This window comes from Phaenicophaeus curvirostris, chromosome 1 (genome assembly GCF_032191515.1).
Source record: "Phaenicophaeus curvirostris isolate KB17595 chromosome 1, BPBGC_Pcur_1.0, whole genome shotgun sequence".
NCBI lineage: Eukaryota > Metazoa > Chordata > Aves > Cuculiformes > Cuculidae > Phaenicophaeus > Phaenicophaeus curvirostris.
In genome coordinates this window covers 18,109,875-18,135,353 of record NC_091392.1, presented here as the reverse complement: position 1 = coordinate 18,135,353, position 25,479 = coordinate 18,109,875, and the positions used below count along the sequence as shown (strand labels likewise).

The following is a 25,479-nucleotide window of genomic DNA, read 5'->3' as shown; positions in this document are numbered from 1 at the left end:
TGGCAACTGGAAATGGAAGGAAGTAAATTTGAACTTGGTAAACCAAGACAAAATAATTTATTTGCTAGAAAGTGTAGCTATCAACAAAGTTCACATTATCAAGCAGAAGATTAAATAAAGCATACTGCACATAATTCTACGTCCTACCAAAACTCCAGGTTGTTACTGTCTTGGGTCTGTGTCTGGGCATGTGGATAGAGTAATATATTAAGGTAAAGAAAACCAACCTCAGTTTGCTAAAATCATAAACCATGAACAAATTTCTATATATTACTATTATTTCTTAGGGAATCAAGTAGTTGAACATGTCCTAAAAGGTGATATGATGAAACAAAATTGTCTGGAATTCTAGAGAAAGCACTGAGATCAGGCAATTTGCATGTGATTAGCCTGGTTTTTAAAATATTTTCATGCTTTCTTTCAAATGTTCTTAAAACCACTTTCTCACAATATGAAGTGTGATTTTTCATTTCCTGTTTGTTACACAGAAGACAGCTGTGGAGCAGTGTTACAGTAGTAAATGATACGGGATGGGAATCCATTTGCAATATAGAAAACACTCAAATAGTTTTATTAGAACTATTTATTTGCATTTACCTTTCATTTCTGTTATGAAGAATGATGATTACAATGAAAACTCTGAATTAAAAAAGTCCAAAATTGTCTTTTGACAGAAGAAGTCCAGGCTGGCAAAAAAAAAAATAGGAGGCAGCCAAATAATTTCAAAATAATATAGTATTCTTCATTATTCAGTTAGAAAAATACACTTGTTCGAAACAAAACAGTGAAAACAAATAGCCTGATCTTCAGAGAAAATAGTTTGTTTCTCATTCACTTGAGAAATTGTTCCAGAACGGTTCATCCTTGCAAAAATATTACCTTCAAAATGTTATCAAAGTCACTGTAGAGGTTATCCGCTAAGCAAGTGTCTGCAGTGTTAGCCTAAGATAGATCCAAAGATGCTATAACACTGCTATCAAACTTGCAGGAGAAAAAACAAGAGCCTAATGTGCAGCAAGGCTTTTAACTACCCTTTCCTGTTCTGCCAGTTCCTGCTTTAGTCTATTCTCTGGAACTGCGTTAGTGTTTCAGCAAATCCATCTCCTATTAATTTTGCTCCTCAAATACCCTTGTTGATATATTTAATTTTGATATTGCACCTTCAGCTGCCTCATAGAGACAAAGCCACATGACTCCATGTGGATTGTGCTGCTCTTGAAGCTGAATGAAGTTCTGACTTCATTGAAGTGAACAGGAAGATTTCCATTGATTTCAGTGGAATCATGGTTTAACACACAGGCTATGTAAAACACATCTCTAGGGTCCGCATCATAAATCCTGTTATTGCTCAGTGACCTGAACAAGTTCAATACATTAGCATTCAGTAAATTAATTTGTACATTTAAAAAAGGGATTAAACCAATGACAGTTAATTAGACAATCTTTAAGCAAATAATTAAGTGAAGCACTAGATACAGATTAAAAGAAAGGGAAAAATACAAAACAGAAAACACCCCCACCCCCAACAGAATGCCATAAGTGAGGAGGCAAACTGAAAATGATTTCTTTCACACACAACAGAATACAATTCAAGCTGTTTGGTAAATTGTGGCATACTTGCCTATTAAATAAAAAGCAAGCGATTCTGTCTTTTTGGCTTTCAAAGGTCACCAAAAATATACCTTTTTCTTCTGTGTGAGAGCTAAGTACATGACTGCTGAACAATCCTGCAGTCTTTAGTGAACACTTCTTTTTCAAAAAAGCGATTTTAGGATGACACAAACACCTCACTAGCAAGTTCAATATATGAACTTGTGTCCCTTGGGCTTCCTGTGATACTACGTCTGTGGAAGAGATTCAAAGGTATAGCTGCACAATAATACTCAGAATACAGACTAAATTATTTCTCTTTCTAGGAATTACTACAATTACACTAATGGTATGCTAAATTAAATTACGCCTAAAGCAATATTAAGATACCTTACATCCAGACAGCATTTTTACATCATCTAATATCCACCTTTACCTAATCCTGAAAGCACTTATACTCTTTGCTCATTTCTCAGTTTGATCTCAACCCTCCTTCTGTTGTTATATTAAGTATCAATGTGTGTACACTGATACTGACTTAGAGAGAAATCTGTGTTCCAGGGAGAAACCCATCTTTCTTCTGCCTAAGCTTCTCTATTATCCATTGTTATTATATATCGTGTATTACCTATAATCTAAATTTTGCCTGACTTCCCAGAAAGCCTGCAAAGTGTTTTATGGTCAGCCATAATCTGGAAAGCAATGGAAAATGCAGTGTTTAATTTCTAAGTAGAAACCCAACGCTATTACCATATCTTCCTTGCAATATAACTACACAACTTTATGTTCCCAGCCTGAAATATACTGAAAAGTTTCCAGAGTTTGAATAAAAAAATGCAAATATTAATTCTCAGATATTTTTCAAGCACATCAATGCATTTTTCCTGGATCATTAGCAAGCACACTGTCCATTTTATTCTGAAAAGCAATTCTGTTATAATTGTAGAAGAAATATTTTCAAATACTACTTTGCTAAATAAATTAGAAGGACTCGACTGAGTATTCATAATACATATTTACCAACTATTTTAATTAAAAAACATATCTCTGTAGTTAAGTAGAAACCTGTATTTCAATTTGCCTGCTTTATTATGATTTTTAAATTTCCTGTATCACACACGCATACGTTTTAAAAAACAAATATAAATAAAATATGACAGAATAAACACTGATTAGAACATTTTGGAACATCATCAACATACCCAATTTACATGACATAAATCTGCTAACATCTGCAGTGATTTAAAATCCTCCAACATCTTTCACACCATGAAGATGAAAACAGCCTTTTTTTTTTTTTTATATGGTACAATAAATAAAACAGTGTATTTCTTCTATTTCACATTTAACAATAAGTCTATGAGTGTCATTTCAGCATGTTAGCATAGAAAACTGAAAGGGAAAAGATGGAAATATGATGCTGAGTTCAAGTAATCTGTTACCCTCAGACCCAGAACAAGAAATTACCTCCATCAGACAGATTCATTGTTCTAGGAGACTCTAAGATAAATAACCTGGACTAGAGCATCCCCTCCCTTGGCATTTTTCATACTTCCTGATTTCCATCACTGGAACAGGACAGTGGAGATATGAACAAGGAACAATATATTAAAGCTCAGAAAAAAACATACACTTATGCATATTGACACACAGAAGGTGCTGAATCCATCACTGTTGATTATGACTGACCCACGTTTAAGTCCTAGTTTTCTTGGATGCACATTGGTGTTTGGTTTTTTTTCAAGTGGGAATTTTCTTTTTTTTTCAAACAAGAAAATAATAAAAGTCTTCAAAAAATTTACATTTATTCTGAAGGATGCGAAGTGTTCTTAAAATGTAATTTTTTAAAGTATAAAGTATCATCCTATTCCCAGTGTGCTTGCAAAAAAAAGGTGCAATGAATATTATCAATTTTAGCTCATTCAGCATGTGAAAAAGCAAGCCCAGCCTAATACCGGGAGGCCTCCACTGGCTAGGAACTAGCCAATGTTATTCCAATTTACAAAAAGGATGTGAGGGGAGACCCAGGGAACTACAGAACATGATCTAACCACAGTTCCTAGAAAAGTTATGGAGAAGATCCTACTGGGCACTATTGAAAGGCAGCTATAGAATAATACAACCAGGCATAGTGAACAACATGCGTTCATAAAGGGAAAGTCCTGTTTAACTTATATCCTTCTATGATAAGGTCACCTGCCTCGTGGATGAAGGGAAGGTGATGGATATAGTTTTTCTGGATTTCAGTAATGCTTTTGATACTGGCCCTCAGGGCATCCTTCTGGACAACTTGTCCAGCTGCAGGTTCACTGGGTAAAAGACTGATTGAAGGGCAGAGCTCAAAGGGTTGTAATGTATGGGGCTATATCTGGCTGGTGACCAGCAGTGTTCCTCAGTTCTAGGGCTAGTTCTGTTCAATATACTTGGCAATGGTCTGGATACAGGAGTTGAATGCACCATTAGCAGGTTTGCTAATGATACCAAAATGGAAGGTGCTTTTGAATCTCTTGAGGGGCAAGAAGCCCTGCAGAGGGATCTAGATAGACTGGAATACTGGACAATTGTCAAGGGGATGAAATTTAACAAGTCCAAATGCCAAATTCTGCACCTGGAATGGAGTAATGCCAGGTGCAGGTATAAATTGGGAGAAGAGTGGCTGGAGAGCACATCTGCAGAAAGAGATTTGGGAGTCCTGGTCATCAGCAGGCTCAGTATGAGTCAGCAGAGTGCCCTGGCAGCCAAGAGGGTGAACTCCATCTTGAGGAGCATCAAACACAGCCTGACCAGCTGTTCAAAAGAGGTGATTATCGCCACTGTATTCAGCATTGGTGTGGCTTCACCTTGAATATTGTGTGCAGTTCTGGGCTCACAAGTTAAGAAGGACGTGAAGGTCCTTGAATGTGCCCAGAGAAGGGCAACAAAACTGGTGAAAGGGCTGGAAGGAACTTCCTATGAGGAATAGCTAAGGACTTTGAGATTTTCTGCTTTGGAGAAAGGAGGCTGAGGGGCAACCTCATTGCTCTCTCCAGCTTCTTGAGCAAAGGAAATAGAGAGGGAGATGCAGATCTTTTCTCCCTGATATCCATTGATAGGATGTGGGGGAATGGTTCAATGCTGCACCAGAGAAGGTTTAGACTGGACAGAGAGGTGCTTGATGCCCCAAGCCTGTCAGTATTTCAGAGGCATTTGGACAATGCCCTTAATTTGCTTCAACTTTTGTTCAGCCCTGAATTGGTCAGGAAGTTGGCCCAATGATGATGGTAGGTCTGGTCTGGTCTGGTCTATTCTATTCTGCAACTGGCAGTTTTTTGTTTCAGTCAAACTGTTTTACACAATGTCCATTTGTATAAACAAATCAAACACTGAAGTCTTTATTCATGCTGAAAAAGCACCTGTAGTCTTCTCCTACTGAGAGTGGAGTGTATAACATATCTAATAGTAAGAGATTTCTGTTTTGAAAATATAGTATGTCCATCTGAAGTTTTTTAAAAAACACAATTCAGATCCACTTCAGGTATGTAGAGGTTCAGCCAACAAAATGTTAAGCCTTTAAAAATCATTCTGCTCCTACAGCAAATAACTGTTGACAAGCTTTTAAATCTGCAGTTCTTTATTTACATAGACCTACTGTGGCAGCAATCTATCACCCACAAGGTTTTTTGCCTCTTTGCTTTTTTACCTTGTCCACATCCTTTGCCCCAGGCATCTCTCTGCTTCATAAAGAGTTAGGGAAACGCCTCTCTGTATTTCAGAAAACCTGGATGCAAAATGTTATCTATTTGCAAGCTCCCAAAACCCACAAAATCACCGTATCAAAAATGAGGGGGAATCTGCAGCTAAATTGCTGAGACCTCAAGCTCCTAATCTTTGCAAACTGAAGAAAATGAAACATATGCAATAGCTAGTTTTAATGTAAATGTATCATTCCTCACATAAATGAATGTAAGACCTAATCATAGGCTCTTCAAATGCTTGCTTATTTGCCTTTATTACAGTGTATTACTGATAACATATAAAATACATCCTTCCTTTTTTAACAAGCAGTTTTGCTAAGATGACAGTAATGACCCTTTATCTTTATTATGGATTTCTTCAAACTTTTTACGCCCAAAAATGTTAACAGCAGTACCATATCCACTGCTAACAGCAGGCTGCTCTCCATCACTAGGAAAGAGAAAAATAGCTTCATTAGAGCAAAGAAAGTAGAAAAAAATATCTTTTTTTATGAAAGGATCTATAGTTGTTGAACTTCTCATATTGTTTCTGTATTTCTTGTGCTTTCTGCATTTTACACGTTCATCCTATTTGAGAGAGATTGTTTTTGTTTTCACAGGACTGTAAAAGACAAACCATTTCCCCTAGAAAGATCAAACTGCTCCTGCAACCAAGTCAAAAACATTCTGCTCAATCACGCTCATGCTCTAGGGGAGGCAGAGTACTGGAAGAGCAGCAGCTCCTCATAGTAGGGTCACGGCATCACTGTCCTATATGAGCTTCAAACTCAAAGGATCTAAGCGAGTAGTCACACACTGACTAGCAAATGAAAACTATCTGATTAGCCCTTATCACAGTTGTGCTATCTTCAGAGGACTCAAGAAGGTTAATGAGATTAATAATGTTTAAGATGCTGCTCATGATAAAACAACAAGCGGGATCTACAGCAAGACCTTAACTGAAGCAACACTAGATCTGAACAAATAGCCACCTCACCTGAAACCTGTCTGAAAGTTGGCAGGTGATCCTGCAGGGTTTACATTACCTTAAGGCAGCAGTAAGGCAATCTAAGATTCTTCAGGAAACTTTCACAAAGAGTTTTCCAGAAAATATTTAGGAGGGCATGTAGTTCAATTAATACTTTTTTTGTATTAATATATTAATGCTTTTTGCTTGTTTCCAAACCCCCAGTTCAGTTCCTACTCCTGTCACCTGTACCATGGTGTCTCCTTTAGGGGTAAGGTGCAAGAAAATATATAGTTTCATGGTGGCTATTATATTAATATCATAACAGCTATGTAATGATTCCTGGAGCCAAGAGGTCCTACAGAAACTTATCCTATAAACACAGACATTAACCTTATTTAAGGGGGTTAATAAACTTTTCTGCAGTTATTTTATTCTTTAACCTTTTTTCTCTTTATTGGCTCCTCGCGGAATTTCATTTATAAAAGGAATTGTCCCAGAATTCATAGTACACAAAGACAGTACCACAGAATTAAGAAATATAACCTATTAGTTTCTTTCTACTGATAGTAGGCCACTTAAGAATAACACACATAGAAAAAACTTGTGAGCAATATTATGTCTTCTGCTTTTATAGACCTTTTTTATGTTTATGGATGTTGTTTACTGGAAAACGTGAAGAACTTTTGAAGTGGTTGATTATTCATCAATACAGAACATTTTTATACATACTATGAAGTAAAAGAAATTCAAACTCTAAGACCTGAAAATCATACCCAGAACGTAAAGAAGTAATAGAATGAAGCAAATATCAAAGATTACCAAATCCCTCTCTGCAATTCAGTTACTGCTACCATTACATACCAGCAGTGAAATCCCTCGTTTTTTCTTCCATTATACAGTATGAGAGGTATAAATCAGTGCAATATGATACAATACACATACTTAGTGCTGAGCAAAAGCACATTACTGAACCAAGCCAAACAAATTCTGCTCTTCCCCATCTAGTAAGACTCAGAGGAAACACTATTAACATCAGCAAATAAGGTGAGAGAAAGGAGTTTCAGTCCTGATCTCATGGAAAATGAAAAAAAAGGGGAAAAAAAGCCTCAGTAATTGCTACATTATTGTCTCATTCACATACGACGTGTTTATAAACTACTCCCACGCTGCTGAGAAAAAGTCATGCAAAGACCATGATCACTTCTGTTTCACTTGCTCACTGCCCTGGAAGTATTAGCCACGCTAAGTGTCAAGTCTTATATGGCTGGACCACAGCATAGGCCAGACCCAGCTGGGGAGCAAGGAGAAGAGGCTGGCTAATTCCTGAGTCTCTCAGGTCTACAGAAGATGCCCTCATGCACAGAAGTATGTCATTACAACCCAAGGTCTATATTTCTAACATAATAATTGTCTATCTTTGCATTTGTAAGCAGGCACAAAAGGCAAACTTGACTCATGGAAGGTTTATTTGGGAACATTTGCTCTGAATACGGAATTAAGAGTCTATTCTTGCACTAATGTATGGAGAATTGAATGTAATTTTATTAATGTGGTGTGCTGACAACTTAAAACTTATACCAAGAATTCAAAGTTGATGCTGTAGTCAATACAGTGCAGTATGCATTCAGTCTTGTTGATGTTATCAAAAATTTCACAACCTGTAACGATTTGTGAGTGGGCTGTGCATGGACAGAGGCCTCGTTAAAAATGAAAAAAAAAAAAGGAAAAAAATAAAAAAGAAAAAAAAGAAAAAATTAGGAATGATTTATAATATTTGGGGAGCTCCATTATATCTTACAAGTGCATCATTTTGTTAGCAAAGATGTGACCATGTAAAAAAAAAGTCTGAAAACAGCAAGAGTAATTCATTAACTTTATGACTTGAAACTCCTCACTTGGTTTATGATCTAGAGGTTCAGTAGTCCCTTCTCAACTTTTGAGTCTGAAGATCATGTTCAACTACTTTTGAGAGAAATCTGAAAAATACTGACTGCCTGAATGTTTGAAAGGCTGGCAATAGGGCAGAGCAAAAAAAAAAAAATGATGTTTATCGATGCTCCTAATGTGGAAAAGACTGCAGCTGGTCAGACTGCAGGATGGTCAGTCAGCACAAACAGCCTGCTCTTAATGCCAGCAGGCCAGTAATGACAAATAGTGTATCACTGGGATTTTGTAGCAGGGAAAGAGCAAGGACATAGCAGGGAGGGGAGGCAGGGGACACAGAAGAGAACTAGAGGCAGTCGTATGTTCTGAAAAGGCTGAGGGTCTTGGGTGTAATGTAACATATATACATATATATAAATATATTTTTTACATCTGGTAACTGCAAATAAATGTTTGTTGTTTTTTTTCTTTCCAGTTATGTTATTTTGGGTAAGTTTTATAGCATTGTAATGAAGATTTCCTTGAAAAGTCATATAAACTCTGCTGTTCAGATATTTCATTTTTTACAACCTAGCTACAATACTCTTCTGTGCTGTGGTGCCAAGTTTCTATGCAATGCTTGCTTTCATGGCAGAATTCTCTGTATGAATACAGACATTTATATGGCAGATATTTTGTGCATGTCTATTTTTGGTTTTCCTTTCAAAAATTGTGTTATGTCTATGCAAATTCCCTGCACTTCAACAATTTTGTTAAGAGCTGACAAATATTCTCAGTAATATATCTTCCAATAGAAATAACACTGAAATATATTCTGCCTTGTCAGCAACTTCTGCAGCACTTTGGGAGATGGTCCAAAATATTTTGTTTCATTTTAAAGTTCATTAGTTTGACACATTTAAAATATATATACATTATAAAATCCTGTATTTCTGGCTTTTATTAAAATGTCTCTATTGCAGAGAATGTGATTTTGTCAGTTCCCTTTATTTCCTCCAAGCGCACCGTTAAAGAGACAACATATCTATTGTTTTATTACACTTAGATTTTATTTGTTGAATCAAAAACATACAAAAGTTTGGCAAAAAAACCCATGCAGTAAGGGAATGTTTTGGCCCAGTGTTCTTTTTATTTTCCTAAATGAAAAATAAAATATTACTTCTAGGGAATGGAATGGGAGTGGATTTCTGCATTACTAAGTATGTATATTGATTTCATAATATTCAGATGACAACCCATCAGAACAGTGTGACTAGTTCAGCAATGCAGGTGGAGACATTTTCACACTCCCTTGAGCAGAACATCTGCATAATATGCTACCAAAGTACTCTTGGCATGACTTACTAACAGAATTCTAAACATCTGCCAGTCATCTTACATTTTGTATCAGTTATTAAGAAGGTTGAAGAGACTATTGATGAAAACAGAGTCATTTGACAAAGCATTCATTCTGTAATTAAAGGATCTACTAATTGGCATTATTATATAAACACACACAATTCTGTGTGTTGAAATATTAATAATTTCAGTAGAGTTATTTACTTCAACCAAGGATGAGAACAGGGCCATACATCTTTTTCATATCATTCCAGTGGTTAGATCATTCAGCTAGGACGCATCTAGGCACATTTACTGCCAAGGGGATTGAATTTCCTGTCCTGCAGTCCAGGTAAATGCCATGATCACCACACAAATAACTTTAATCAGACTATTTTTCATTCCTCTCCCAAAATGTAAACCACTGTGCAGCAAATCTTGAAGTCCCATGGAGAACAGCCAGGACAATCTGTCCACACCCAATAGTTGACACTCATCAGGGAACAGAACAGAGGATATAGATCTCTCTCCATGAAATATATATGAATTTTTATATTGTCAGTGGGTGAAAAACAGCCTAAAGAGATTTAGTTGAGTACTGGAGATACATAACCTGTCTACATAGCCACTAGAGACAGAAAATTCAGTGTCCTGGTGGAGATCTAGATAGCCACCTACACCTCTGGCTGGGTAGTAAAGCCGGACACATTTGCTCATGTCCTCAGCTCAGAAACTTAGGCTGTTCCTAGTTATGAATTCAGTTAAAAATTTGTATTTCTCATAAAGAAATCTCATCATAAAATTTATGTCCTAGTCCAAGCCCCAGGTGTGTTAAGTCTTACAGGCAAAGTGGAAAACTCGTATAATTGGCTTGTACCTGATTTTTCCTTCTCCAGTGCTGTGTGTCAAACAACTAGAGGATATTAAAGAAGCAGGATGTTTCCTCTTCACCCAAAGCAGCCCTGCATACCTCTCAGCTACAGTAGTCCCTATATCTGAGGTAGTACCATTCCTTAAGACATCTCCTAGATAATTAAATGCACCTTCAGTTCACAACCTCGTCTCACATGGAAGACAATAACTTACCTCAGAAGTTTGTAAAATACCATCCTTCATTAATATATATTAGTAATTAGGAATAGTAAACACCATCTTTCAATCTCGTCCCATCTAACCTAAAGTGTCCTCCAAATGAGAGACAAAACTCCTTAAAGAGCTATCTAGAGGGAAAAGGAATCAGAAGGCTACCTCTGCTGCTATAAGAACTAAGTATCAGTGTTCCTATAACCCTGACAACACTTTTCCCCCCTTTTTACACATCTGACATTGCCACACCACAGAATTAATAATTCTTTTGTGGCTGGAAGAATTCTAAGAATCGTTCTGTAAGGGGAAAAAAAGGGGAAAACAAACCCTTTCAAAAGAGATTCTTAGTACTTCATGGTGAAAAAAGAAAGGAGGCAGGAAGGAAAAGATTGACAAGAAGTCATCCTCAGAGATACTGGCCTAAGTAGAGATTTACCGATTCACACTTTATTTCAACGGAATCAGTTGGCCATTTCATTATTATTAATGATTTCAAAGCTGTAAGAAGTGAGTTCATTCTGCCTTAAGGGAACATCTACCACATCACTGTGTATTCAGTTTCTTGCAATTTAGTGGAAACATCCTCAACGCTCTATTTAAAGACTTAAGTCTACACATTATTTTAATGCAAAGTCCAAACTTGCTGCGATTATAGACTTATTCTACTGAAGGCCTAATTCTAGCTACAGGATGCATAAGACTGATGTAATACTGAAACAAACCCTACCATGCACAAGTTTTCAGTCACATAAAAGAAGATGAAATACTACACCACAGTTCAACTCAATGACAAGTTTCTGTGACTATTCTCTTTGTGGCTGAAGAGACAACTAATCTCTGTGAGAAAAATTAAGACTGTAAGATGACTCAAAGAAATCTCAGAGTATCACAGCTCTTCCCCTCAGGCAGTTTATGAGTTATTCAACTATGGCTTTTATAAAGATGGTTAAAAAATAATCAGACCATTAAAGTTGGTAAAGATCCATCAGCTAAACTATCTCATAGCCTACCAAAAAAGGATTGATCCTCACAGTACTCTTTCTGGATCTTTGCTCAAGCTAGCTTTGAAATGAACAATTGCAGGAGTTTTCAACTCCGAGAAACTATTCCACAACCTAATAGACTGAACTACATTTTTTTTCTTCTATGTTTTCCTCTATCCATACTTTCATCTCTGCAGGTCACCTTATATGCTTCCTCTTCCTCTTATGATTTTACAGTGTTGAATTAGTCATGGATTGTTATTGTATTCATTCATCTCTGTCTCCCCTATTAGCCATTGTTTCAGTCAATTCAACAATTTTTTCTGCTGTATGTAACTCTTTATTGACAATTTACATGTGTTTGGTCTTTCCTTGATTTTCCTGTGAGATGAGTATATGGTTTACCCACTTCTTCACAGGAGCTATCATCGGTTACATTTTAGCTCCCTCAGGGATTTTTACACTATCTTTCAATCTTTATGGGTATCTTTCTTTTAAATTCCATGGAAGTCTTAACTTAGTCAGACTTTAGTTACCAAGCTTCCACCTGTGGAAAACTAAACTAAAATCATTTGTGGGACAGACAACAGGACATAAAACTTCATAAATGCATGACAAGTACCAAAGGTCATCAGAAATGCCATGGTTTGAGAAGCCAGGCAAATACGTTCCAATACTATCTGAAATGTGTGTTTCAGCACCTAAAATATGCCCGAGTCCCCAGAAGGACTCCTAATCTACATTCAATGCTCAAACCATGCTTAAGTCACCTACACAGCTCTGAATCCAACATAAATACTCAGCACTTTCTTCTTGCTCAGAGGCGCCCTCATCTTACCAGGCTACAAACTCAGACTCCTTTTTACTTATTTTTGCCATTTGGACCCATCAGTCTTGAACTGCTTTCTGCAAAAGAGTATCCAAAGAGACTACAAAGGGACTTAAGCTGGGACAGACACCAGTCTGGCAGGTCATTAGATTTCTGGTGTAGTTTGGCAACTTACTCTGCAGATGCACTCTGAATGTCCTTATATTTCACCTTTCATCTCTCCTGGATTAATATAGATCTCAGGTACTAAAGGAAACATAATCCTGGGCCTACATGCTCCCCTCCCTAAGTGCATTACCTTCCTCAGTTTGGCCCCTCTCACAAGATTTAGAGTCTTAATTATTATTTGCGTTTGGCCTCCAAAATTTACAACATACTTAAGCCCTGCAGATCTCAGCCAACTTCTTTTTAGCTACTCACAGAGATTAAATACTTAATTTTCACTGACATCGTGTTTCCCCTACCCCCGCTTTTATTTTTATGACTCACTGGTCAGAACTGGCTCCTAGCAAGCTGTTTTTTGCTGTATTATCACATGTCAAGCTAAGTTTCAGGAATATTCCTCCAAAAGAGTTTCCCCACAGCGACATCCTGCTTCCTTTCCAATTATCAAAATTATTTTCTAAAGGGAATATCTTTCAGTATTAGGGGAAGTCCAGAATTCTTTACTGAACCTAGAGATGTCCAATACCCATATGCAGAAATAAATACTTCTCCAGAAATCAATGTCACCACATTATTTACATTACACCCTCAGTAAACTTGCAGATGACACAAAGCTGGGAGGAAGTGTTGATCTGCTGGAGGGTAGGGAGGCTCTGCAAAGGGATCTGAACAGGCTGGACCAATGGGATTAGACCAATGGCATGAGGTTTAACAAGGCCAAGTGCCAGGTCCTGCACTTGGGGCACAATAACCCTGTCCAGTGCTACAGACTAGAGGAAGAGAGGCTAGAAAGCTGCCTAGACGAGAAGGACTTGGTGTTGGTTGACAGCCAACTGAACATGAGCCGGCAGTGTGCCCAGGTGGCCAAGAAGGCCAATGGCATCTTGGCTTGTATCAGAAACGGTGTGGCCAGCAGGTCCAGGGAGGTTATTCTGCCCCTGTACTCAGCACTAGTGAGAATCCTGTGTTCAGTTCTGGACCCCTCACCACAAGAAGGATGTTGAGGCTCTGGAGCGAGTCCAGAGAAGAGCAACGAAGCTGGTGAAGGGGCTGGCGAACAAGTCTTAAGAGGAGCAGCTGAGGGAACTGTTTAGCCGGGAGAAGAGGAGGCTGAGGGGAGACCTCATTGCTCTCTACAACTACCTGAAAGGAGGTTGTAGAGAGGAGGGAGCTGGCCTCTTCTCCCAAGTTACAGGGGATACGACAAGGGGGAATGGCCTCAAGCTCCACCAGGGGAGGTTTAGACTGGATATCAGGAAATTTTTTTTCACAGAAAGAGTCATTGGGCGCTCGAACAGGCTGTCCAGGGAGGTGGTTGAGTCACCATCCCTGGAGTTATTTAAAAGACAGGTAGACAAGATGCTCAGGGACATGGTTTAGTGGCAGATAGGAACGGTTGGACTTGATGATCCAAGAGGTCTTTTCCATCCTAGTGATTCTATGATTCTACAATTAAGGACATGGGCTTTCAAATATCTTATTCCCTGTAGGGTACACCAGTGTATTTCATAAGAGGAATGTATTTCGCATGCTTTCTCTGCATCTCAGAGGCAACTTTTAGAGTTCATTGGAAAGTGCAAATGGGGCAGAATGCTAGCTGAAAAACTTAACTAGGTTTACAGCAGCAGTTGTTGCTGGCCAGGCAGGTGTTGGGACTATGAAATAAAGGCAGACATGCCCCATAGGTTTTGGCCTAGAATAACTTAAACTGCTCTGTATCTGTGCTACTCTGGGTTAATCTGCAGTATTGTTATCAGAAGCTGACGTGGTTCAAAACTAACCTGGCAAAAAGTGATACCTGTTTGTCATCCCAGACATTTCCACAAGCACTTAGTGCCTGCTTCAAACAGAGGTGAGGCATATGCAGCCAGACTGTGGTGGGAGATTGAGACTGGGGAAGTCTGGATTTGGATTGGTTTAAACTACCATGAAGCTGCACTGCCAATAGTAATAAAAGGTCCTATTCTTCTATCTTTTGCTATTTCAGTTAACTGTCCCACCCTTGCCTGGTTTTACTTGGCAGTTTCTGCATACCCTGGCACACTCACATGCAAGTGAAGAGCAGGAGCAGGTGAGAACAAAGCCTCATAAGTAGGAATTAACTAGATGAAAAAACAACTAACCTTATCCTTTAGGTCTGCCTGCAAGGTAAAGAAACCTCTGTGCAGACTTAATGGTACTAAGTACTGGAAGTCTACTTCAGATGCTTACTATAGCAGGGGAATATCAGAAAACAGGCATGTCTGTTATGTGCCTGCCTTCTACAGATTTTCAATAACACTTAAGAGCTTAACATCTTTTATGCTTTTGAAACCATTATTAATAAAATAGCATTAGACCTTTCACAGATCTGTCACTTCCTGGGCCACCTTAGCCTAGATCAATACACTCTTGCTAACTGTTATTATGCACTGTTCACAGGTCCTCCATCAGTACCTTGTTGAAATGGCAATTTTCAACGTGACAGGTCTTTCTGAATTAATTTTCAAGTATGATTTTAAGAAATAACGTGTCAAATAGATTATAAAAATCCCTGTACTCTAACACTAATTTCCTTTTCTTTTTTAACTGCTTGTTTTGTTCAGTCCAAGAACTCTAGCTTGCTTTGCGTGATTTATTAATATCAGAAATCTTTGGGGGTATTCTTAAAAAAGAATGTTCCAAAATGGATGTACATGTGCAGCAGCATCATCTTCTAACATCTGTACTATGAACATTCTCACTGTGTGAAATAATTGTGTGTTAATAATTGTGTGTTAATAAGGTGTGTAATAATTTTATCATCATTTAAAACTCTTAATACTGATATACTAGTTTCCAACCTTCATATTTTTCCAGTACATGCCCACAAAAAGAGAAAAAAATATTTTAGCTATATATTCAAGTTCAGTGTTGTCTTTTATAGTTTTCTTCCTCTTTTGCATTATTAAATCTATTTTTTGTAAAACGTATCCTATAGTTCCCTTCAGTTCAACTACATGAATCACTTCTTAGAAACAGTGGGTTGTGCTACTTACAGTGAATCAAGAAATTGCAGAAGTAATCTTCAGGGTTGTTTCCTCAGGTAGTCTCTCTTTGCAATCACTTATTAAATGAAAATTGATTTTCTCATATTCATGCAAGAAATTACAACATTTAGACAATGCCAATCTATTACAAAGCATACACAGCAGGAGTGGGCAACACTGGTCCATAGTTCTACGCCATTTACGTTCACCCTACGCAAGATGTCTTCAATAACCTTAAGTATCCAAATGCACTAAAATGATAAATTGAGGAAACTGAATCCCATTTAGAATATTTTGTTTTTATGACAGTAATTGTCAAAACACAAAACTACCAAATATTACCATATGAAAGTGGTTTAACTCTTCTTGTCTCCTTTTTGTCAATCTCAGTTTATTAATGTGCTAATTCTAAACACATAAATTTCTCAGACCAGTTACAATGCTATTTCATTATTTGGAAACTCCTACCTAAACATAAATGGTGACTAAAGTGCTACACAACAGTAACAAAACCTAGTATCAGCCTCTTCAGATCCAGTCTTTGAGGAGCTGCATTTTCCGACACAGAGACCTGAATCATTTCATATCTCAATTGTCCATGCCCTGGGCCTCCCATTTTCAGAACTCAAGGTTTTTTTTCAGTCTTGAGGCAACTGATGCGAATCTTACACACATATAAAAAAATATTTTTAATGATGCACTGCAAAATTATGGAATGTGGAAAGAATTTCAAATTATAGGGTTTCTTGGGTTTGGGGTTTTTTTTGGTTTCTTTTTCAGGACCAAGTTAACAATTTAGACATTCCTTAAAATGCAGCTTTTAAAGGTTTGTGTACACATAAACATTTTAAGATATTCACAGTTTATTGAATGGGTTCACATTGTGACGTAGTAGTCAATGAATTCCCTGAGTTACAGCGGTGGTTTTATACACATTTCAGAATTCTGGTTTCAAAGTATAGAGAAAAGAAGACCAACTCGAGCACGTTTTGGCTTTTTTTTGTAATGAAAAAAAAAATTATTCCACAAAACCATGAAATAGGTGATTGGAAACTCATTATTATTGCCTGAGGTATAGCCTGCTTTTGTTTACTTATTCAAGGTGACATTTTATACCTCAAAAGGATCAGAATGTAGCTCATTTTACAGTGAACTAACTGGTTTTAAATGTAGATTAACCGGTATCACAAAAAAAAAATATAATTAAGCATTAATCAGTAAACCAGTTTTACTTCACTGAATCTGCATCTGTCCTGTCCCTAAGTCAGCATAGTAAACCAGGACTGAATGCTAGAAGCAACCACTTGATTTGAGATATGAGTTAAGGAAAAGGAATCATGAAAGAAAAGATATTCTAGAAATCTTATCCATCTGAAAACTGAGTTTATTCATTTGTATAGGAACTGCAGTATCTTTAAAACAGACCATGCAGATCATGTAAGGCTGATGTAATTCTGCATTAAAATATGAAAATATATGTTTTGAAAGAGAAGAACAAAACCTGTCTTTTCCTTTTTCCTTGCATGGAATTATTTGAGATGTTAATGAATTATGACTTCAACTTAGCCATTGTACTCCAAATTATTCTTGGACTAAATTGTGGTCTCTTTTCAGGCAGTCTGATGATCTGAATATCTGTTGAATCAGTATTCAGTGTTCAGGACTGAGGAAAGCACCTAAATCTCTTTACAGTGTTCATGTTTCTGCCAGATCCTTTCAACATGAAATCTAAAAAAATCACAAAACCTTTGCCAGCATTTTGAATTTAGGACTTGAAGATCAGTTGTTTGTCACAAAAAAATATATTTTGACAACTGATATATTATGAAGCATGGCCCCATTCTATTTATGTTCCTCAGTTTCATGAGGATTTTATTTCTATTTCATTTCCTCAGTGCATGAAGCACTTTAGACATAGGGCCATGAAGACTATCCACCACTCTACTGGTAAGCCTGTCTTGAGCTACTATTCTTTTCTAACACAAGAATTAGAAACATGACTTTTAATCTCTCTGAGACTTAAGACATCCAGCTCACAGGCTAACCTACTTGGAAATTAACAGAGAGGAAAGATGACCCATTTGAAAAATTATGATACCTTTTGTAAACAATTACAGCAATGGAAACTCTGTTTAGAACATAAAAATCTCTTGAAAGCCATGGAAATAAACAATGGGCTGAATTTAGGTCTTGACATACAAGCCTACAGAGTATACACTGAAACAAATGTCTATCACACATCAAGAGTTGGTAATTTCTCTTCTATTTAATACTAGTATTAGTGAAGAATATCAAATCAAAAAAGCACATTAGAAAACTCACTTAAAGCACTGGATCATGACTAGTGCTGATCCTGTAGATATGTAATGACATTAGAATAAGATGTTAATTATAAGTAACCTAGTTTATATGGTAGTTTATATGCCAAGTCACACATCCAAATATCATGACATTTAGATCTTAACCATACCAGCAGAAGATAGTCTGCAGAAGGTGTTCATGTTCCACCCTTTATCAACTTGATGTAAAAATACAAAAATTAGAACATACAAAAGTTTTAACATATAGCAGTATTTCAGGATAGCATACAATTATGTGGCAGCGGTCTTGGAACAGTTTATTCAAACAGCAATTTCAGGACCTCTCTACTAAGACCTGAGTTAGTTTTAGAAGACTTTGTGACGCACAATGCCTGATGAAGCAATGATCTCAGAGCTCATGAATCTCTAACTGGCTGACAGAAGGAGCTAAGAATACCGATGGTTCTTAGTGAAAACAGAGATAGCGTTTTCCTTAAGCTAGTTTTCTAGAAATCCAACAAGAAATTCAGAGTGAGAATGAGTGAGGATGATCTGCAAGAGTATCAGACTGAGTTAATGATCTATTTCACCACATAAGGGTGTTGAGTGAGAACTACTTCTGTTGCTGCAAAGATTTCTCAGAAGGCAGCAGCAAGCATGCCATCATGAAGAGAGCCACATAGAAAAAGAGACGACAGCGAAGACAGAGAAGACATTGGGACACAATTGTGCATGTATATGGACTTTGAAAGAAGGATATACTCCTGGTTCCATGGCTTAAATACAGCCAAAGATTCTGATTCCCTAACAGTTTTGGTTACGAATGACAGAAAATTCAGTATCACAACTTCCTGCTTGTTTCTAAAATCTTCTCTGGATTGGGATGAGAGGATACAACAGCTTCCTAAAATTACCCTCTGTAATCTTGGTCTGTATGTAGTGTTCCTCTTGCAGGTAGGAACATACTAGGAGTTTGGTAGATGAACTGCTGACAATTAGATTTAATGTATCTGTTCCATAAGTTGACCACTTCCAATGAAGTGGAAGAGGAAAACTTAATTTGGCATGGCATGCATGCCTGCATCATTTCCCTGCTCTAATCAGGTGCTGCCTATAAGCTTATTTTGGTAGCTATTATGTCCTGGAATGACACATAGCTAGTACTGATGGGGTGTCAAAGAACTTCCAAAACCAGCTTAACCAAATAAAATCAGCTGACCTGTACAAATGTGAAAAGCACATTAGAAACTCTTCGAGCTGGAATGTAGGTGAGGCTAAGTGCAGGAATGCAAGGGTTATGTGAATATCTAACAACAACATGAATATTGCCAATAAGGAGATTTAAAAATCACAGTATTTTTATTTTTAAGTTACTCTTAATTTCTAAACCTCTTAAAATATTAACTCAGGAATCTCAAATTCACTAAGGCAGTTAGCTAAGGATTCTTAATCTTATGTTTACTGCTGGGGAAACTGAGGCAGAGAGATTCAGTGACTTACCCAAGGCCACAGAGGGAGTCACTGTCAGAGCCGGGATTAGAGCTCAGGAGTTTCTGGCTCCCAGTCCCAAACTCAGACCAGTAGACCATGGCCTCAGGACATTTCCAGCTGGTCTTCAGTCTAAAAAAAAGTAAATTCTCAAGTATGTTACAAATATGTAACATATATATTTCTTTTTACTTTGAATGAAATAGTATGAATGAGAACACATTGCTCATAAATCAGTGATGAAAAGCAAACCAGTACATTTTATCTGAGCTACCTTTATCATACTCATGTGTATGATAAAGCTCTGCAGAAAAGTCTTGATTTAAATTGCAGCCAATACAAACACCTATTGTATTTTTCAGGGTAAGGAACAAATTGCCTTTCCAACCCAGCCAGCATGTCATTTATATTAATGGTGAGGAATGCTAAGTTGCTCTGTGTGTAAGTAAACTCTATTAAGAGAGTCACGTCCCCTGGTGAAGCTAGATCCTTAGTAAATTTTACTAGCTAAGCACTGAGCTCCATGTCAGAGTAATTACACCTTTTATCCACTGTGAGCTCTCTCTTAGCTTCTTCATACTCCTTAATTTCCCACTTCAGCTAATTTAGCAGTAAAATCGCAAAGGTTTTTAAAAGGTTAGCTACTGAGGAACTGGTGCATGAATGTTCTGTTAAGCTCCATGCATTGAAATCACATCATGTAGAAGAAAGAATTAATTAAGTAGCAATTAGGTAGTGATGGATCATTGACAACATATATACACTTTGGTGCTAAAATTAATCTCCCCAGTAAATCCAATATTTTGTGTATCTTCTGATCTATATGTTGGCAAGGTCTATACTTCAAATACAAGATGGACAGGCAATATCTTACAAAAAAAGGCATCTCTTTCAGCACTATTGAAACTACACATTATTTTAAAAAGTCATATAGCTTCATTTATGAAAACAGCAAAAGGAGAAGAAATTTTCAAGGCAGGTGATTTTAAAGGGCCTGTAAGGCCATTTGTTATATGAAAATCCTTAGCATGTTGAAAGCGCTAGCAATTGTGTAGTATTCTCTTGCTATCTTCTTTTACAAGTTGCCATATTGTTTCCTTGTATCGACAGTCAGCTGCCTAATACATAGATTGGCTGTTAGCCCGGTCAATCCTCAATTCTAAAAGCCTCTTAGCAGATGAAAAATCTTTGGTTCATTCACACCTTGTAGAAAGGATGACAGGGCAGAAGTTAGATCCAGATGCATTTAGGGTATACTTTGAGTCTGATTTTCCTTTGCCTTGCATCTTGTGTTGTCATTTATAGCTGTGCAAAGTGAGCACAAAATGGATATAAAATGTTGCTACCCATGTTAGGAGAGAATCCTGATTTGGTTGCATTATTTCCAGGGGTGATCACAAAAAGTGCCAGGCAGTGAGAAAAACTGGCTGTGCATAGAAAGTCTAAAAAACTTTGACACAAAGCACAAAGCAGCAACAACGCTTTCCAAACAACTTACAGAAATTGCACTTCTGCTTTGGAGTAATAGGTATTTCCATTTGCTATTTGCTTGGTATTTTCAGAGAAAAAATATTAAATGTTAAACTCATATACAGGAAATTAATCCTATTTCTTCCTTTTTTTTTTTGGTAGAAGCGTATTTAACTGTGAGTCCTAAAGTATACTCTCACATAAGGAGGAACTCATGTCCTATATGAGATTATACTAGTTCTGCCTCTCCACGTGGTACTTCTAAACCCAGTACTTAAAAATTCACACTTCTACACAACCTCCCAGAATCAATGCAGAAGTCGGTATTATCACAACAGCTGGTGTCACTCCATCAGAGTTCAATACTGTTCTAGCTTTACTATGGGTAGTAAATCATAGTCTCAGCATTTAGTGAATAGCAATATTTCTGCTCTATGATCTACCACCACTATGATAAAGCAAGATCTACTGCCAAGTATCTTCAAGAAACCAACTGATATTAGCAGGAAAGGCCTCCAAATAAAAGATTAGCAAATGCGTGTTAACAAAAATTGATAGTTAACAAATTAAGGACCTAAACTGTCTGTTGCTGGAGATGTGGTCAAGAATTATTCCAGATCAGTAACAGCCATTTAGTGTATAATAATCAATTCAGGTTTTTTTCACATTCATTTCCCCATACTACCTTGTGGGCCATTTTTCTGGCCCTTCCTAGCCAGAAATCCTTCCTGTTATACTCAGATACCATGATGGGCCTGGCAACTCAGATGTATTGATTAGGAGCAGAAATAGAAATTACTTGACTGCATCAGTAGTTGTTGACCTAAAAGTACTGCTACAGTAAATAATGTCTCTTGGTGTTTCTGTTAGAAAATTTCTTTTCTGTTAATCACAGTCATGTGTTTCATAGAGTCATCCTAAGACATAGTTCATGAACCCATTACCATTGTCCAAAGGTTCCTTTATCCTTCTACCAACTGGCTAAAGAACAAACAAACATATTTGTTCTTATTCTTAGTATTTCAGTAATACTGTATTATAGTTTGGGGGTTCTTCTTTTCCTCCCCCTTCCCCTTTTGGATTCAGAGCTTCTTTAAGTATTCTGAGTTGCTAGTCTGGCTTGACTGAAAAGTACTGTGTGTTTGCTGTGTGTCTGCATGTGTGATACCAACTGTTGAAAACTGCTTGATGTTAAATGAGGGCTTATGCTCAGAGCTGTTCTACAGTTGGCTCTCTGGCAGAATCTCTCCTCGTCAATGACAATGATCCCTCTGTGTGGGGGAGAGTCTGTTTTATAATATTGCACTTGCCATGGCCTTAATTTTACTGATGGAGCATGATTATGATTTCATTTTCGTTAATCAAAATCATGAGTCATTCCATTCATGTCAATAGCATTAAAGAGCTATGCAGACAAGTAAGAGTTCAGAATTAGGCTTCTGGTTTTTAATCTGAAAGGATATTTGAACCACTTCATTAACGACAGATACTGAAGGATAGATCCTCTGCTTAGTTCGTGTTACTCAGTCACACCATTAGCATAAAACATCAAATAAAGAACTGTAATGACAGCTAGCACTGTGTCACAGTGCATGGGGTTTCTGTTTACCTCAGGTAGAGAAAATACCCCTGAATTAACAAGATTTAGGATAACATTTCAAGTATGACAAAGTCACACCATTACGTCTTCTTACCCTTGGAAATTGACACTAATGTTTCCAAAAATCACTTCCTTTCTTTGTTTTTTTTTATGTCACCCTCACATAACTTGAATGCAAAACATCTAAAGGCAAACAACATCTAAGTAAGACCTCAGAGATGGAGTTAAATTTTATAGCCTTGTCCATAACAAATATTAATTTTGGTAAATACAGGAGCATCAAAACATTGATCACAATTCATAAAGTTTGCTTTGTAGATGTCTCATAAAGCACTAGCAAACCGTTATTAATTTTTTAAAAGGTGAAAAAATTGTTAATATTAAAAATATAGGCATTCTAAAACAATAAAAGGTTTTGTACTGCTGTCTCTCTCCTGCTCAGACAGTGAAATTGTGCAGAGGATGATGGGCCTTAATTTAGTCCTCACTGATAAGTACTTTTAAGACTAAATAGTCTTGAAATTGCACTTATTTAAATTACACTTAAGCTCCATATAAATCTAAAAAAAGATTATAGGAGGGGAAGCCATTTCAAGAGATCTAGCAAGCTATCAGAATATTGCTCTATTATATTTCTTTGGATTTTTTTCATTTTTGAAGTCAAAGAATTATTGGCATTTGAGAACATTTTCTAGAAATCCGTTTGGTGTATTACAGGCCCTAGAAGCTATTACTGTCATATATACTCTTAACTTCACTACAAGCACGTGCCTCAACACACCAAATCAGAGTTGGTGGTTTTATCAAGAAACCAGAACAAAAAGCACACAGATAGAAAGGATCTTTTACTATGTTTTTGATGGGTCTCACTGGTTGCCTCAATGAAAACTAAATATCTGTGCAACTTGCTTTTCCAATACAGTAGGAATGGCAAAAATATTTTCTTCCTAGTTCCCAATGAAAACTTTCTTTTTGCCCTGCAAGACCATGTTTGCAACTTTATACCCTACTCTTCCTCAGCATAAGAAAATTTTTGTCCAGCGAAACAATAAGATACTGTCTTCAGGCTAAATGTAAATGTCACCTAAACCAGTGGTGCCTTTTAAAGAAACCTTGGGATAATTTCCATTCTTAGCAGCTATGGGAATCAAATATTTTTCTTATCTTTGTGATAACATTGCTGTGTATTACATTAAGCACAGCTGGGCACATAGCTTATTTAAAAGGCAACAGAGTTTACATATCTGTGCCGAAAAACAATTAGAAATCTCACTCTTTTTTTTTTTTGCAATAAACTAAAGTGAGTGAGAAACTGAAGAAATATAAAACAGAGAAATGACCTACCGTGGTGGTCTTTATTCGTCCTCCTGGTTGTGTACAGGTCCAGCCTGATTTATTGATTAGCAAATCACAGCCTTCTCCTTCTAAACATGGAAGCATTTCACACCACTGTTTTGTTTTGATAATTCGTGCTATGGAACAGAAAAGAAAAAAAAAAAAAAAAGAAAAAAACAATTGGCAGGAGAATTCACATTTCACTTATCTCTAAACACCTTCTCATTTGAGTTGTCTGTTTTCATCATTTGATAATTCAGCCATAGGTTATGATGCATACAGCCCTAGGCAATTTGGAAAATTATTTACAACACCTGCTGTGCCTACAGATTTCATAACAAATACAGAACTTAAAAACCAACAATAAAACAAAAGACAGTTCTGCTGTAAATCAAAAGAACATAAAAGGAAGCTGATTTTCTAATTTCATGCTCCTTACAGTAAAGGAAATACCGTTAGAAGAGCTAAAAACTGAACACTTCCTACCCTAATTAATCATTGTGGTAGTTTAAAAATGACATGAGACTGGGATCCATTGTGTTAGACTGTAAAAACCTGAACAGACACTCTTTATCCTGAAGTGGTTATAGTGTAAATACAGGAGAAACGCAGTGGAGAGAGAAAAAGCTATAATAAACAGGTAGAGGGATCAACACAATGCCAGCAATTGCAGTGGTAGGGGCATAGTTAGGGGCAGGAACTAGGATGGGTATTGAATGAAGGTTGGGATATCATAGGAAAGAGGACAATAAGCAGAGGGAAAAGACGGGAACAAACACCCTATTACTCCGTTCCTACACGAAAAGAAAGTCTAGTTAGGAAGGGCCCTAGCTGTCTGAAAAGGTTATGTTTTGTGTGCTTTGTGGCTCCTCCTAATGCTTGGGTGCCTAGCATGCTGGTTCTGCAAAATTTCCTCAAGGCCATGCAGCAAGAATCCTTGGAACAGAGTTCTGACTGCATTAAATTAGATGCAGAGGAGTTGTAGGGACAAATTTTTCTTAAAGGCAGGGAGAAAATGGGTTTTAATTCCTGTAGAGTTCTTTCTGCATTATCATACTACCTCTTTTGAGTTCACCTTTGTAGTATCTGGGTTCCTTCTCACAGAATATTAAGCAATATCACTAATATCCAGTATTTCACTGTTCTTTCACTCCGCCCCTGTAGCCAAAATTGTATGGCGGAATGTTAGTTTGGGAAACTTTTTATAAAATACATATACAGAGGTGCACTATCTTCCATGGTGTAACTACAAGAAAGCTTTGCCATCTCAATCTCAAGGGCAGAACAAGTTCCACGTAACAGGGACATCAGTCACGTCTTCCTCTATGTTTACGTGTGACACCAATACACACAACAGAACTCCAACAGTCATAAGCCCAACAAAAAGAAAACTACAAAAGAAATACTTAGCAAGATAAGCATACAAAAACTTATAATACTCCAGATTATTTTTGGGTCCAAGTGGCTTAAAAGCAGACATTTATACCCAGTGGCAGTTGCAGCTCTTTATGCTCACCTGAACGTGTGATTCAGCCTCCCTACAACCCTGTCCCCCACTATGTGGAACTATCTAAGAATAACATTCCCAATGCCACTGGATCATGACAAGAAATAGAACTGTACAGAATCACAGAATCACAGAATAACCAGGTTGGAAGAGACCCACCGGATCATTGAGTCCAACCGTTCCTATCAAAACACTAAGTAGTTTAAAGCATTTTAATAAAATTGTTTCCTACAT

General features: G+C 37.1%; 1 protein-coding gene across 6 annotated transcripts in view; it reads right to left on the bottom strand.

The window, feature by feature from the left end:
* The window catches only part of TAFA5 (TAFA chemokine like family member 5), a 422,687-nt gene that overhangs the window by 46,736 nt on the left and 350,472 nt on the right, over positions 1-25,479 (bottom strand). For 4 of the 6 annotated variants that reach the window (XR_011336729.1, XR_011336730.1, XR_011336735.1 and 1 more), the window contains 2 exons: positions 23,748-23,875; positions 19,346-19,465 (listed from right to left, as the gene is read on the bottom strand). Coding sequence is in view for 1 of the 6 variants with exons in the window: in XM_069849979.1 (XP_069706080.1) it covers positions 23,748-23,875 (128 nt within the window). In the remaining 5 variants the exon portion in view is untranslated. The remainder of the gene's footprint in view (positions 1-19,345; positions 19,466-23,747; positions 23,876-25,479) is intronic. The other 2 variants (XR_011336734.1, XM_069849979.1) reach the window with 1 other exon arrangement.